Source organism: Caretta caretta, chromosome 7 (assembly GCF_965140235.1).
Source record: "Caretta caretta isolate rCarCar2 chromosome 7, rCarCar1.hap1, whole genome shotgun sequence".
NCBI classification, from domain to species: domain Eukaryota; kingdom Metazoa; phylum Chordata; order Testudines; family Cheloniidae; genus Caretta; species Caretta caretta.
This window is the reverse complement of record NC_134212.1, coordinates 84,207,516-84,224,130: the sequence shown is the minus strand read 5'-3', so window position 1 is coordinate 84,224,130 and position 16,615 is coordinate 84,207,516. Positions and strand designations below refer to the sequence as shown.

Genomic DNA, 16,615 nt, shown 5'->3' with positions numbered 1-16,615 from the left:
CCTCTAAATGCCAGGTCTGTAGCAGTCACCTGTCCCTGGGAATGGAATCAACGTGGGAAGCTGGACTAGAGCTCTCGAGGTCCTGTCGACCCCTGTATTTCTCAAAAGGAAAAGGAGTACTTGTAGCACCTTAGAGACTAACCAGTTTATTTGAGCATAAGCTTTCGTGAGCTACAGCTCACTTCATCGGATGCATACTGTGGAAAGTACAGAAGATCCTAATTGGTTAGTCTCTAAGGTGCCACAAGTACTCCTTTTCTTTTTGCGAATACAGACTAACACGGCTGTTACTCTGAACCCTGTATTTCTGTCATTCTCACACTCTGACTGGGCCCTGGATTGCATTCCCTGTGCATCAACCGTGAGTTGCCTCAGCAAGTCTGACATGCATCCAGACCCTGCAGCTCTGTTCCCTCCAGGACAATGACAGTGGTAACCGGTGACCAAACAACCTCCTTAAATCCATATATTTATTTAGAACAAAAGCGTTTTGGAGAAAACCTATCTTAAAAATGATATAGTGGACTATACATATGTCCTAAGCTTACCAGGTGTATAACCATCTTCCACAGGGGGACCTTGGTTGGACTCACTCCATGCAGACTTCTCCCTAGAGCCTCTCAGTTTCAGCCCTATGCCCTGTCAGAGCTCACTGACAACTCCCTAGATAGCCCCTGATAACTTACCCTCCTGCCCCCACTTGGCAGGAATCAAGTCACTTTAACTCTTTATAGCCCTTTGATCTGGTAATTCTGTGCTATGGCAAAACAAGGTTTGCAGCTGGTTGAGACAGGATCTTGAAGTTAACACTTTTCCCCATTGTCTTGCAAGTATGTGCTCAGGCATTCTTATCTGGGAAGCCATTACATGGCCTTCATGCATTGGACCCTATTGAATTTGAGCATTATGGATATATAGTAAACAGTCCACTGCCCCCAATGTAAATTAGATTGATCTGTTACATAGGAAATTCAAACAATGGCCAATATACAATAACTTCCCCCTGCTGACTGGTTACCTATAGTGTTCATAAAATTGTTATATCTCAATGTTCATAACATGGGAAATAGTGGCCATTTTGAGTAAGGGAGTGCTGTTGATATAATGGAAAACATAGGGAAACATTGCTAATAACTTTGCTTAATTAGAACCTAATTTCTTCAAAGGCATATTTGAAGGCGTTTGGCAATGAGTTTTCACTATATGAAAAGTCTGAAGGATAAAAATCTTTCATGTATGAGCAAAAGGGGTCTGGAAAATGTTCTCACTTTTTGGGGAAAAATTTCTTAAAGGCCCCACTTATAATTAATTTTAACTCCTAAAAGCAGTAACAGATTTAGTTGACCGTCCTCAGAAAATTCAGTCTTCACTCACAGATTGTGCTGTAAACTTGGAGAGGAAACATTTTGTTCTTCACTGAGGTTGAATTGCAACTGTAGGTGAAAAACTGAATCCAACTTTCATATAGAGGCAATACTGCACCTCTGTAATAAAACTATAGGCAGCTGGCTTATCTGACCAGCAGCCATACTGAGAAAAGAAGCTAGAATCAAGATGGCCTACTATGCTAACAGTATTCATATCAGGTCCACTATGCATTGATAGAACAACTGCAAAGGGGAGAGGGTTCACAAAATTGCCCATTTCAACTTAACATAGTAAAGTTTGATTCTCTTAACACAATATCCTTAGCTACAGATCAGAAATATGAGCTTTGAATAATAACTTTTATGGTGAATTTTGTTAAAGTAAACATACTTTATAATGTTTTGTAGCGTATCTTAGTATATTTTATGTGGAAAAAATGAAAATAAGCCAAATCAGAGAATAATAATTCAGACATAAAAACAGCTAACATCTGTACTAGCAGACATGCTAGAAAGTAGCTCTCCATTTAAGTGGCCATGGAGAGCAAGACATATGAGTGTTAACTTTACACTGCTAAGATGCATAATGTTCTAACATGGCAGTTTAAAGCTATAACCCATCTTTATGTGGTTAAACAATTCAGGCAAGATTTTCACAAATGACTAGTGATTTGGGGCTATCTGACTTCTTGGGTGCCCAACTGAGATACTTTAAAGGGCTGATTTTTCAGAAAGCGCTGAGCACCTCCCTCTGAAAATCAGATCCCTTTAAAATGTGTAAAGACTCTTGACATCCAAAACATGAATCATTGCTGGAAATCTTGGGTGTTTTTTGTTTTTTGTTTTTTTTCTTCCCTAAACTTTCTTTTTTTCCATGGGAAATCTTTTTTGTTTGTTTCAGGTATCTCATTTTTTTCTATAGAAAGGTGATTAAAAATAAAGTCATTTCTAATTGCATTGATGGAAATAAATTAACCAAAATTTGAATTAACAAAATATACAGCTGCACATGGTTTTGAAGTCTGTGCCTTTAAAATGCAAGGCTAGCACATGATCTATTAAGTTACACAGACTTTGATAGATCGCTAAGCAACCCTTCAGGTTTCCATCGTGTTCTGTCAATGCAATAGTAATGTATTAAAAAACAGGGAAAGAGTTATAAAAAGAAGGGCACTGTACATTTTGAACAAAGCGTGTTCTTCAGTTCATACTAAAGCCATGTCTACACTACTACTTACGTTGCCAAAACTTATGGCGCTCAGATATATGGAAAAAAACAACAGCAATCCCTGAGTGATGCAGGAGACACTCTCCTGCCGATATAGTTACCGTCACTCATTTAGGTGGTTTTATTATGTTGACAGGAGAGCGCTCTCACATTGGCACAGAGTGGCTACACGAGTGAGCTGTACTGGTACAGTTGTGCCGCTGTAAGCTTGCTAATGTAGACATGGCCTTAGCGAGGGATACATGTCTGGAATATGTCGTGAAAATAGGAACTCATTCCCTGTTTTGTTTCTTCAACAATAAATATGAGGACGAGAATGTTCTATATTTTTCTCCATGGGTGGGGCACCTACTAAAATAACACTTTTCCTTTATTTTTTTAATGTGATGTAGATGTGACTAGGTTTGTACAAAAACACAGAAAGGCTAAGGTATCAGTGCCCGGTATTGTTGGGGCAATAAAACAGATTCCTTAGTGTATACAGATAGTAACTGGGGCTTTATTTTAAACAAGACAGAGTCCTGATAGCGGCTCCTCATATAAGTTATCACACCCTGGGATGGCTAAACACAGTCCAGCTGGCTAAGGCATGTTCAGGAGACCAGAAATAGTCTCAGAAGTTGACCCACTTGACCACTTGCCGTGACCCTGTTCAATTCAGCTAGATTGTGTTTCTCAGTTTAAGAGACAGAGTCCTCACCTTCCTCTTTCATCTCCTCTCAGCGGCCACTTCTCTTTCACAGACTGTGAGGGGCTGGCATACTGTTCTTGCCACCTCACTTCACTGCCAAATGTGAGCAGTCACGTGATTTATTTCCAAACCATTTTGTGCCTTCAGGGCCTCTGCTGGGTGCAGTGGCACCATGTGCATCATCGGAGCTTTAATATGTCCAAGGGTCCTTGTCAGCTGCAGATAGGCACTTTAAAGGGTTGTTGTCAGGCTGATTTTGACACAACATTTAGTCTATGTAGAAACAAGATTTAATGGGGCCTAAAGTGAGATCAATAGAAATGTGTATAGATTTAAAAAAAAAAAAAAAAATTCCAGTGGAAAAAGATTTTTTGTTTGGATTTAAACATTCCCCTGCCTTGTTTTGGAACCCAAACTTTTCAGCATTGTGGTAGTGAATAAAACCCTGGAAGGATACCTGACATGAACCTGGCTAGAAACAAAAGTGAAATTGACTACTTTACTTTCATTGCCCCGCCTGGGCGAAATGTAAAAAGTAAACAATCAAGAGAGTGGTAAAAAGCAAATGTGATGTTTTTAAATCCTTCAGTTTTAATAGGGTATGGTGGTATTAAGAACTGAGGATATTCAGCTTATTTGTTGTTGAGATGAGATTTTTTTTAAACCCTCTTAAATGGCAATGCAGCAGTACCACCTGCATATCCAGAAACATGGTGTCATCTTTAAAACACTGTGTGTGGGTGGAGGGGATCCTGGCATGGATCAGAATTTGGATCAAGCCCTTAGAAAGAAGGTGGATGGGACAAGAGAAGAAGTGGTTGCAGAGGAAGAGAGGAGATGACTACCTCATGAAGAAGGGTTGTTTCTCTCATCAAATGCATCCCTCTGTCAAGTTCCTTTTTTGAGCTGCAGGACCATCATTTTCCTCCCCTTCAGTCAGTGCATATGTGTGTGAGTACACACATGCGCACACATAGTATACTTCCATATGCAGCTTATTTCATAAAGGTGCAGCATTCTAGCCTCCTTAACCCTCTGTTTTGTTGTCTCTCCTTCCAGGGATCCTGGTGCGGGAGGTCCAGATCGAGGTCTCCCGGCTGCAGGTGGAGGAGCTCTTTGGTTTAGAAGATTACTGGTGTCAGTGTGTGGCATGGAGTTCTGCTGGGACCACGAAAAGCCGAAGGGCCTACGTCCGCATAGCGTGTAGGTGTAATACACGCTTATCATTCATCACAGCCCCTGTCCCTACCTCTGTCACTTGCTCCTTCTTGCCAGCCTGTCCCCACACCCTGCGTGGGAAATCCTTTCCATCTGCCCTCATGGGGAACTTTGTGGAGAAGGGTTCTTAACAGGTTTATGCATTTGACAATCTGTGTAGGGTTTTATAATTACTTAAGTTGGCAGAAGCTCCTACTCCCATTCCAGGCATCAGAGCAGGGACAGAATCTCTCCTCCCTTATTCTAGAACCGGATGGTTTCCTCCCAGTATAGTTCCATGACTCCTCCTTTCCCACTGCCTGCCAAGCTTACCCAGGATAACCACTGAGGTAGATGCTAACCCCACTCCCATTTAATGAGCCAGTGGGGTTCACGCAGTGTGGCAGAGCCACATTCCTCCATTACACCACCCTAGCCATGCCTGCTGGATTTAGTGGATAGGATCAGTGCTGTCTAGTGGTTACAAGATTAGGGCCGGGAACTCCTGAGAACTGTTCTCAGCTCTAGCATTGACTCACGGTGTGACCTTGGGTAGGTCATATACCCTCTCTGTACCTGAGTGTTCACACCTGTAAATGGGGATAAACTTACCTGTCTCACTAGGGTGTTGTGGTAATTAGCTAGTTAATGTTTGTACCGTGCTTTCAACATGCTCAGCACTTACATGGTGCTTCATTATTTTTAAAAAAAAGAAAAGGAGTACTTGTGGCACCTTAGAGACTAACAAGTAAGGTGCCACAAGTACTTCTTTTCTTTTTGCGAATACAGACTAACACGGCTGCTACTCTGAAACTTGTCATTATTTTTAGCAGCCTGACAAGTTAGCACCTCAGCCACAGAGGTGATTTGCCTGATTCAGCAACTTTAAATCCTACATCCTGGATTGACCTCCTATGTTGTTTCCTTTAGCAAGTGAATAGCTCATGTGTTCTTAGGGTGGGAGAAGTCAACAACTGGGCTATTCTGCCACCCAAAGGATGTAAGAGGTGATTCTCTTGACAAGGAGAGAGCTGGGGAAACAGTGCATTGCAGTTCTGCCAATAGGGAAGTTGTTCTGTGATTAAAGATGCTTCCCTATAGAAGCATCATGCTGAATATGGAAAGTCCATATGGAAACCTACTTTAAGAATACGTTACAGTTGCACTCTGTACAGCTTGCACGAGGGAGCCCCCTTCCCTGTAGGCACTAGCTACACAGCTGAGCAAGGCAATATGCACCTTCCCTTTCTACGGAGCTACGAGGTGCATCTTAGACCATATCTACACTATATGAGAGCTATAACATCCTAGCTATAGCGCCGTAGATCTGCCAGCATAGCCCCATAATGTAGACACAGCCTACACCAATGGAGGGGGTTTTCCGTTGTTATAGGCACACCACCTCCTTGCGCGCTGGTAGCTAGGTTGGTGGAAGAATTCTTCCACTGACCTAGCCACATCTATGCTCCGGGTTAGGTCGGCATAGCTGAACCGCTCGGGGGTGTGGATATCTCACCCGCTGAGTGCCATAGATATGTCGACCTAAGTTTTAAGTTTAGACCAATCTTAGTGGGCCTCCCTCTTGCACACCTTACAAAGGGCGCAGTAGCCCCTTTGTACCTTTCCACGAGGCAGCTGCGTTAGCTGTGTGTGCACCTGCAGTGCTGCCTTCCCTCCAGAAGACTCGGAGGGACTGAGAGCAGGGTTATTTAGGGTGGAAACTGTTATGTTGTTTTATCTGTAGCAGTTGCTTTTCCCCTGCTACAGCAGCTGAAATGTTCTCAGCCTTCAAGGCTGTTTTGATACGAAGTGATGCTTCCTGCTCTCAGTTGACAGTAAGGCCACAGCTAGGAATAAAGCTGTCTGTTTTCTTAGGAACACACAGCACTTTTTCTTTAATTTGCCTGCTTTGAGACTACATAAAAAGCCTTCTCTTTTCTCCTTTCCAAAATGGTTCCCAGCTCAGTGACATTTGCTTCTGGACCTCTGAGTTTCACGAAGTCGCCCTGTGGCTTGTCACACACCCCATAAAAGCAGGGGGGGAGGGGGGAGAGAGAGAGAAGAATAGCACAAAAAAAGATTGGTGCCCAATCGCACTTCGCTCAAGTTGGAGCAATGCTTATTGGAAGCAATTCCTATGGATTGCAGCGCCATCTAGTGACGAAGGGAAGGACTAGTATCAGTTGCTCCTTTTTCCCTGCAAAGTGTGGCCCACGAATGTACAGTAGGCCTTCACGTGGTGGTGTATTGGACTGCTTGTCCTCTTTCTTTTAACAACCCATGTGATCATGAGTAAAGACATATGTGTTCCATGTACATAAGGCCCAGTTCTGCCATCCTTATTCACAATGAGTGGTTCCTTACTATGCAGCTGGTGCCAATGACTTCAGTGGGATTATTCCTGAAGTAAGGTACTGCTTAATGTAATGACGGCAGAATTTGGCCCATGGATAGCATGCTACTTATAGTATGTAGTATGAGCACTGTAATATATGGCCACTTTCATATTAGATCCTATATGACCTACTATGTCATTTGCATATTCTGTAATTCCAAATGTTAACACACAATATTTATGTATAATTCACGTAGAATAAGATAAATGCAATTTACGTGTGATGAAGGCACAGTGCCAGATTTTCAAAAGTGCCCAGCTCCTGGGAGTTACTGGGCAATGGGCCTTTTGAAAATCTGACCACTTCATGTAGGGGCCTAACTGGAAGCAGAGCCCTTCTGAAAATGTTGTCTCATTTAGAATCATAGAATATCAGGGTTGGAAGGGACCTCAGGAGGTCATTTAGTCCAACCCCCTGCTCAAAGCAGGACCAATCCCCAGTTTTTGCCCCAGATCCCTAAATGGCCCCCTCAAGGATTGAGCTCATAACCCTGGGTTTAGCAGGCCAATGCTCAAACCACTGAGCTATCCCTCCCCCAGGTGCCTCAGATGGAGCTTTTGGGGGCTGAGCTCTTTTGAGAATCTGGCCCATGGATTTCCTTGAAATGCATAGTGCTACTTAATAGACAGCATGAATTCCAGCTCATAATGGTACATCCCCACCCTGACCTAAGCTGCTCCAGCATGCTCTGCCAGATGCTCTGTCCCTCTTTTCACTAGTGCGGCAAAACAGCAAGCCCATACTTCAGTGGTCCCCTTTCAGAAACACAAGACTTCTTAATTTTGGATGGATTTTGATGAAAGAATATGAAGTTTCTAGGCAGGAACATGAAACTCTGGCAACAGCAGACTAGCACGTCCCCCCTTCTGCCTGCTCTGAACAGTTCATTTAAGGGAAGGCGAGTGAATCCCATTTCAGGAATGGGAGAGCACTCAAAATCATGTTTTATCCATGGGCAAGTGGATGTCAGCCCTTGTTCTGAGACATCTTTTGGCAGACTTGACCTTTTTCTGCTGGAATATGATTCCATCCAGAAGACAAGTAAGCACCTGGGAACAATAGTTCTTACATTGGCAAGGATAAACTGGGGTACAAAGAGCCAGCTAGGTGGGTGGGGCAGGAAAGACGGGTGGAGGTGGTAGACAGGAAATCTCTGGGGATTCTGATTGGGCTGGTCAGCAGGCCATGTTACACTAAACTCCTGACAGATTTTATCTTGCTGCAGGCTCCTCTGTCAGTATATGGTACCCCCAAGGTTTTTTGGGTTGCTCCATTCGTGTCACTGGCTGATAACACTTGGGGCTCATTTTTCTTTCCCAGACCTGAGGAAGAACTTTGACCAGGAGCCTCTAGGGAAAGAGGTTCCACTGGAACATGAGGTGTTACTGCAGTGCCGCCCCCCAGAGGGGGTGCCAACGGCAGAGGTAAGCCATGCTATCTCTCTCACACCTCCCAACAGCAGAGCTGGCCTGAGGGGCCGCACCAGGTAGAAGGTGCCAGCATGCTGGGGACATATTTTACTCCCACAAGAAAAACTCTGCTCATACATTTTAGCACAGCTATTTTCCCCCTGCGTTTTTGCCCAAATAAATCAGATTTTCTATTGACACTGACCCTGGCAGATGACCCTCAGCATCATAAAGCCCTCTTCATAGTGAGGGATTACTACAGGGAAGACTGCACCATCTCCAGTCCCCTGGGGGCCTTCAGTCAAGCAGCAGCATCCCCAAAATGGACAAAACTGGCAGGGGATGGGACATGGTCAGATCAGCAGAGGGATGTGCTGATTTATCACAGCCTGTGGCCGTCTGGCTCTTAGGCATCCCTCCACAGATGACTAGAGCTGCTCTCCCTTGGCAGAAAACCCTAGGGAACGCTGCTTGCCCTTGCTTGGCTGTATCTCCCTAGGGATGTAATGGGCTAGACTAGCCCAATAAAGCCGACTTCCCCACCCCATCGGGAGCGACACCATTTCAGTGCCCAGCTGCCAGCCCCCTCATTATACAGGCTGATGCATGAAAACACTCCTGCAGTCCAGTGGGAAGGAAGGAATGTGAAGCACATTTCCTCTCCCACCTGCAGTCTCTGTTTATGGCTGTCCTGGTGGGTGTTAGTCTGGAGAGACTCCACCCTCTTAGATTTGCGGGAGTTGCTGGTTTGTTTCTGAGGGCACCTGTAACTGTTGGAAATTATTTTCCACCTGCCGGAGGCGGATGCTAGAATAGCTTTTACAAGGCTCCTGGCATAGCTTGTATTTTGCCAGTTTTAGCAGACATGCAGCTTTCTGTTATGGATTTTACTGCCCTGCCCCTTTTCCAGCTGTGGTTTTTGTTTATCTTTAATCAGAGGCCATGGGAATTTACTGGTAACCAGCCCCTCCCACCTGCCCTCCCTGCCTCCCTCAGCTGGACGCAGCTGTGGCTTCAATGAGGCCTGATCATGAAGGTGAATAATTGCTAGCCAGCCTTCTACATTCACCGTTGTGATCCATTAATAAAACAGCACAAGCTATTTCCAAGCCACCTTTGGGGATGCGGCCTCCCCCAAACTCCGGTCAGCCCCCAGTGCTCGCATCTTATCCATTGTCCCTTGCAACACTTTTACCGTTCCAGCTGGGATTGCTAACACCTCAGCAATGTGCCAGTTAAGTTCCAGCGAGGAGCAAGGGAGAGAACATATGAGATAGATTGGGCACATCTTTGCAGATGGATTGGGGCCATGATGGATGGCCTCTTGCAGGCCGTCAGCTTCCATTATTCAGCAAAACTGTTTATTTTGGGCAGTGGAACTGTTATTCTGACATCTAATAACACACTTAACCTCAACACCTGTTCAGCCCACGCCTCCCTCCTGTACATGCTCATCTGCCATTAACCCCTTGTAGGAGTGATCTGGAAGAAAAGAAAGCACAGAATGATTTGTTTAAATGCTATGGGTAAAAATGAGTGAGTGAGGCCTGGAAAGAGCGAAGTTCATGGACTCTCCTAGCAAGGCAGGGCCTTTCCCCAAGGCCAGTCGCCTTTCCTCCTTGTTCCAGTAACTCAGTGCAGTACCATTAGCATCACTGTGAGTGTGCTCTGTGTGTGATAAGCTTCTGACTTGTCATCTCTCATAGAAAAAGCAATTAGATGGACAAACCAGGTTAGTGCCAGCCAAGCTTGTAGGGGAGGTGAGAACAGTTGGGGAGGGGTGGGCTTCTGTCCCTGTTCTTGAGTGGTAAACAAAACTCACATGCCTCATGTTGTCAGCATCTCTCCAAGCAACGCAAGCCTCATTCTTGTATGGAATTTGTTGACCGTTGCAACTTTTTTGATAATGTGTAAATAAGCTACACCTAAAAGCCGCAGGAAAGGTTATTTTAAATCTTTAATTTTTTTCTTTTCTCTTTCACACCTGCGTGTACTTTGACAAGCCCCTGCACACCGACTGACACAGAAATACGTACACACATTAGAGAGGCAGTGTTCTCCAGTGGGCAGAGCACTGGACTGGGACTCGGGGGAGATGGGTTCTATTCCTGGTTCCTGGCTCCATCACTGTGCCAGTGACCTGATGTATGGCTATGGGCATGTCACTTTACCACTCTGTGCCTACCTTTTCCCTCCAGCGGTGTTTTGTCAGCTTAAATTGGCAGGACATCCGAGTACAGGAGATGTGCCAACTCATGCTTGGAGCGTGACCACCATGGATGCACAGTCCCAGCAATGGACACACCAAGGAGCTGCATGATGACATCATGCCTCATAGGGCTATATCTTGCTCACTCCTAGTTCTGATTCACAGATTCCAAGGCCAGAAGGGACCATTGTGATCATCTGGTGTGACTTACTGTGTAGCACAGGCCATAGAGCTTCCTCAAAATAACTCCTAGAGCAGATCTTTCAGGCAAACATCCAATCTTGATGATGTAAAGATGGTCAGCGATGGAGAATCCACCGTGACCCTTGGTAAATGGGTCCAGTGATTAATTACCCTCACTGTTAACAATGTAGATCTTATTTCCAGTCTGAATTTGTCTAGCTTCAACTTCAGAGCCCATTTTCCCCTCTTCTTTGAGTCCTATTCCTGCTCATCTCCTTCTGTGTATCAATCAAATTGCCTTCTACTCTGTAGTTTTTCTTACCACCCCAGTGCAAGGTTCTTCCAGTATAATTAAAGCAACTGGGCCCTGATTTGATTTACACCCTGCTTACACCATTTGTAAGCCAGCATTGTGGTGGGGACCATATGGCATTCGGATTTCTTTCCTAGCCCTGGCCCGCACTCCCATTAGCCACATCCCATGTTAATTGTCTCTTCATCCCTGCACCCACTGACCAGCATTCCTTGTGTGCTAGGGGAGCACAGTAGCTCAGGAAAGAGCCAGCATGTGTCACACCTCTTTGGCCACCTGTTAGTATAGCTTCCCCTTCTCTCATCCTATGCAATGAGCGGGATGGTTAAGGCCACCTTCTCACTCACTCACTCTCAGCTATTTATCGTTTCTTTTCCTGGGAGTGCAATGATGGATTTTGAGTGGTGCTCTCAGAGATTTAGCCAGGTGATTTCTGGTAGTGACAATGTACGCTGGATTTTTAACTCTGTAATCTTGCTTTCTCGTGATGATACCTAATTGCCTCTGGTTCTTTTTCTCTTTTTTCCTCCTTTCTCTGTTTTCTTTTACTAACTTTCCCAACCCTGTCATCTCTTTCATTCTTCTGTCTTTCCTTTCCTCCCTTTCTTTCTCCCCTTTTTTTCTGCCTTTCTAGGTGGAGTGGCTGAGGAACGAGGATGTTATTGACACCACCCGAGACACCAACTTCCTGATAACCATAGATCATAACCTCATAATCAAGCAGGCCAGGCTTTCGGACACCGCCAACTATACCTGCGTGGCCAAGAACATTGTGGCTAAGCGCCGGAGCACCACCGCCACTGTCATCGTCTATGGTACTGGCCCTTTGTTCTTAGGAACACAGGGGTTAGCCAAAGTGTGTGTCCACAAGCCCAGGGGAACCTAATGTGGTTGTCTGTGGCTTTATCTGTAGAAATATCAGCTAACGCACATGCCTGGCCTGAGGCATAGAACTCATGCCCTACCACACCAGAAACGGACTCTTGAGCTGAAAGAGACTCTCCATCGGCTTATACCAGTACTAAAGTTTATTCTTAGGCTTTTGAAAGCAAACCTGAAACTAGGGGGAAAAAAACCTTGCCTGGTTGCTAGTTTTGATACAAACCTGGCTGCTTTACTGAAATATATACATGGTGCCTCAAGTGAAGCTGGGCTGCATCGTTTGAGCAAACCTAGACAAGTTTTGCAGGGAAACCAGATGAAATGCTGGAGTTGGCTGAGTTTTCCTTTGAGTTTCACGTATGAGAAACAAAAAGCAAAATTCGGAGGCTGCAAACCACAGTGAACCAACATGAAAGGATAAAAGTCCAAGCAAAACCCACAAATCTGTCTCTGTTCGATTTCTGGAGCAAAATAGTGGCCGTTTTCTGCTCTGTCCCACTAAAAAGCTCTCCATGTCAAAAATATTTGTGAAGTTAAAACTCCTAGGCCAGCAGAGCTGGGATAAATCAGTGCAGCTCCAGTGAGGTGAGGAACCAGGAACATTTCAAAAACGTTCAGGGTTTTTCAACCAGCTGGAGTTGGGAGGTGCTCACTTAGAAGGCGCATGTTTATTTGTTGGAGAGCGTTGTGAATGGGGGTGGTGTCAGATTAAAGGAGCCTGGTGATTGGCTGGTGTGGATCAGTCTAGGGAGCTGGAAAAGAGTAGGTACAACCCTGACCTTGTTTAGTGACCCCTCCTGGCGGGTCCATGAAACTGTAGTGTTCACTCCACCAGCAGCTTTCCCTGTTGGCTGTAGTGACTGCCAGGGAGGGAGAGGACGAAAGTGGCTGGACTGGTGCCGGGACACGAATATGATGATATTCCTGGGCTCTGAGTTTTTAAGCAGCATGTTTTTTCCTGTTTCCTTCTCTGTACACAGTGAATGGTGGCTGGTCCACCTGGTCAGAATGGTCTCAATGCAACAACCGCTGTGGCCGTGGCTGGCAGAAGCGCACCCGGACCTGCACCAACCCAGCACCTCTCAATGGCGGCTCCTTCTGTGAGGGGCAACCCTTCCAGAAAATGGCCTGTACCACGATGTGCCCAGGTAAAGGCAATTCATGCAAGAGCCTGAGGCCAGCTGTAATCATGGGTGTGAGCTCCCCTCTTTGGATTGTCCAGTTCAGCACTATCTCTAGCGCTGCCCAGGGGCTTGTGGAGATGGTGTGTGTTGTGGAGGGGGATCTGCAGGAGGTCAGGGGGCATGTGTCTCAGAGTAGCCTCCTTCCAACTCGTATGAAGTGACTTTTCCCTGTTGAAAACTCTCGTTGTGGGCTATGAAAACTGAATGTCCTAGACCTGAGAGCAGCCATGCACCTTACATTCCCCAAGCCACTGCAGGACTGGGCTTGACATACAGTGGACCTCCATAAGGACTCCCTCGAGTACCTAGGCTGGTGGAGCTGTCTCTTTTTCCAGATCACCCTTCTCCCAAATGATCTGCCAAAACCCTTCTTTGCCTGCCCTATCATCTAGAGAACAAGCCACCAGTGAGACCTTCCAGTTCTCAGCTGTTTGGGCTTCTAAAGCCAGTTCACATCTGCATTTCTGTAATGGCTTAACCTCCCAATTCAGAGGTTGTGCAGCAGCTGCCTCATCCTAAGGTTTCTTTTGATTGTTATCTGTTAGATTAGAGAAGCCAAATGACTGCTGTATATACAGTACTGATTCAAATCTCTCTGCTCCTTCCTCCAAGCCTTCAATGAATTTTTTTCTCTGTGTGTGCGTGTGTGTGTGTCTGTGTTTTTCCTGGAATGCAGTAGATGGAGCCTGGACAGAGTGGAGCAAGTGGTCAGCGTGCAGTACGGAGTGCACCCACTGGAGGAGCCGGGAATGCACTTCCCCATCCCCAAAAAACGGAGGCAAGGACTGCAGCGGAGTGTTGCTGGATTCCAAAAACTGCACTGATGGGCTGTGCATGCAAAGTGAGTGAGCCAGTGTGGGGGACAGCGTGGGAGGGAGGGAGAGGGAGGAAAAGGACAACCAGGGGGAAAAAACCATGGCTAAAAGGGTTTATTAGAAGGGAAGGCATTGCAAGCTGAAGGGTTTATTCTGCCTTTGTCTAGGCATGGTCTCCCATCCCAGGTGGGCACAGAACTCCAGCTCAAGATCATTTCTTCCCAGGGGTTGCCCCCACAGCTCATTCCAGTTAGCCCCAGAAACCCAAACCCACTTTAGAGTTCCTCTTACTGCAAGTGACATTATAGACCAGGGTTGCTGTCTGCCTCTCTGACAATATTGCCAACTTCATAAACTTTTTACATTGGACAACCGCTGGGAAATTCCAGGCTGGATATCCAAGCCGACCTGGAATGGATTCTGATTGCAGTGATGTACAGCACACGGCTAACTTGGAGAGGCAGTGACAGCAAGATGCACAAAGCCCTTTAACTATAGGAAATGAAGGTTATTCATGCTCATTTAGGTGGATGTGAGATATGTTCTTAAGCACCATTACTGGACTCCCCACCTGTTGGCGATGCTAGCATAGAATTCTGGCACAGCCCCTTCTAGGCCAGTTGAAGCCTTGCTAGACTACTTGCAAACCTGAAGGTTAGACGTTGTTAGGGTGGGCAATTGATTACAGCTCTGAAAGGTTGATGGAAGTTGACTGCATGGGTCACTGGGTGAAGCACCAGCCTCTTATCTGTGGCACATGGCTTCAAATCTAGTTGACACCCTAACCCTCATGGTAGCATTATCATTCAGAACAGTTGGCAGTCTGCTCCCTGCTATGGAAGGACCTAGGAATGAGTTGTTAAAAGAAAGCAAAATGTTTGTCATCCCTGGCACAGGTGACCTTGCCAGGGCAGAGTGGAGGTCACTGGCTGCATCAAAGAGGGTGAATGTGCACAGCGGGTACCTGGCCCATGCATGATCAACTTCCATCACATCACTACCAAGTCCATTAACCTTAAAAAAGCATGCATGCTCCGTGTATGTTGCCAGAGAAAAGGAAACTGTGGTAGGAGGGATGAAGGAAGGGGAACAGAGGGCCAACTACTTCTTTTAAATATGCCTCTTCAGGGATAGTTATAGTCCTAAATTTCCCTAGTGACTCCTCTGTATATTTTTCCACTATGTACGCCCACACACCACCTCTTGAGGTACAGGTGTTTAAACACAGGCCTCTCCTGAGCAGACTGAGTGCTGCCTGTCACCCCCAGTCCTGGGAAGGGTTGAATATGCAGCTTGACTTCCCACGGGAGGAAAGTTCCATTTAGTGCCACAGAAAAAGGGACCGTTCGGCAGCTGTGAGAGGTTATTTCACCTCTGATCACTGTAATTCACTGACGTGACAGGACGTGGCAGAGCTCCTGGGTGTTCCCATCCTGAACCTGCCTCTTGCTCTAGCAGAAATTGTCACCCACTCCAAACACTGATCCAGTCCCACAAAGTACGGAGTGCTGAGCACCTGCATCTCTCTTCGGACTTCATTAAGGTTGCAGGTGCTCAGTACCGGATCAGGCTCTGTGCAATGTTTGTGTCATAATGGTGAACAAGACCCAGCAAACTCATTTCATTCATCACCTAAATCCCCAGTGAGAAAAGTTTAATTATTGTTTTATTTTTTTCTTTAAATCAATTGTTATTGAAAAAAATCTGTCTCCGGGTCTGGCATGAAGCCAAAAAACCTGAAGTCTTTAAAACACCTCTGCTTTAAACCTTCTCCTCTCGAATTCAGATGGAGTGGAGAAGGGCTTGGATGTTTCCCATTCCTCATTTGGGATCTAAAAAGATCTAGAAAATATTCTGAAATACCAAGCCTAGTCTAGGTCTGAGTGGAAATGAGTGTGATACATTTCATGGGACAATCCAGGTGGAATTGCTTGACCTTAATTTGGAATTCCCTGGACTCACCTCATTCCTTGGTGTCACTCCTGACCAGCAGCCATGGAATGGTCCCAGTTACAAACATGGGGCTGTGCTACAAGAAAAACCCTCTTTAGAGAGTATTAAAGTGTCCTCCTTACTCTGCTTAACAGCCAGGAATAGTGTCAGTGCTTGTTCTATAGCAATATCTGCCCGGGTGCCTTGCAGCTCGTTTGCTTAGCGTAACCCTGAATGCCCCCTGTGCTGTAATCTGCTTAAAAGAATGAGTTAGGAGTGCACCATAACCCCTACCTCGCTGTATAACTGCCTTCATGTCATGTTAAATAAACTCACCATGTCGATCCATGTTGGCAGCGAGTGGGGGGGGTTGAACCACAGAAGTGGTTTCAAAGGAACATCTTGCAAGCCAGTGCCTTCTGGGCCTGGTAGAAGCTCATGGTTGGGAAAATTAAGGCATCGTGACAGCAGAGGTCGGGTCCAGCTCACAGGCAGAGTCAAGCTACGTGTGGTGCCAGCCTGGTGCTGGCTGTTAACGCTTAGCAGGCGGAAAGCGCCTCACAGAGAAAAAGGAAATAGTGGAGTGTTGAGACCGGCTTCCTGCAGCAGCGAACCTGCAGGGTGTGGAAAGGAGTGGGGAGGGTTGTTTTATATCAACGGCTACAAATAACTGTTCCCATGCTCGGGACTTCCATGCTTTAGACCAAAAACAAAGGAGTGGCCTTACAGAGGGACTTCCATCCTGGATCAGACTTGGACAGTCCAGACATGAAGGAAAAGTATCTGGTGGGTTCCCATATGAATCTGTC

General features: G+C 45.8%; 1 protein-coding gene across 5 annotated transcripts in view; it reads left to right on the top strand.

Annotated features, from left to right (window-relative positions):
* Positions 1-16,615, top strand: part of UNC5B (unc-5 netrin receptor B) — a 153,455-nt gene that overhangs the window by 114,391 nt on the left and 22,449 nt on the right. For 2 of the 5 annotated variants that reach the window (XM_075130893.1, XM_075130891.1), the window contains exons 3-8: positions 4,346-4,489; positions 8,200-8,303; positions 11,628-11,808; positions 12,856-13,023; positions 13,736-13,900; positions 16,509-16,592. In XM_075130893.1, coding sequence (XP_074986994.1) covers positions 4,346-4,489; positions 8,200-8,303; positions 11,628-11,808; positions 12,856-13,023; positions 13,736-13,900; positions 16,509-16,592 — 846 coding nt within the window. The remainder of the gene's footprint in view (positions 1-4,345; positions 4,490-8,199; positions 8,304-11,627; positions 11,809-12,855; positions 13,024-13,735; positions 13,901-16,508; positions 16,593-16,615) is intronic. The other 3 variants (XM_048858096.2, XM_048858095.2, XM_075130892.1) reach the window with 2 other exon arrangements.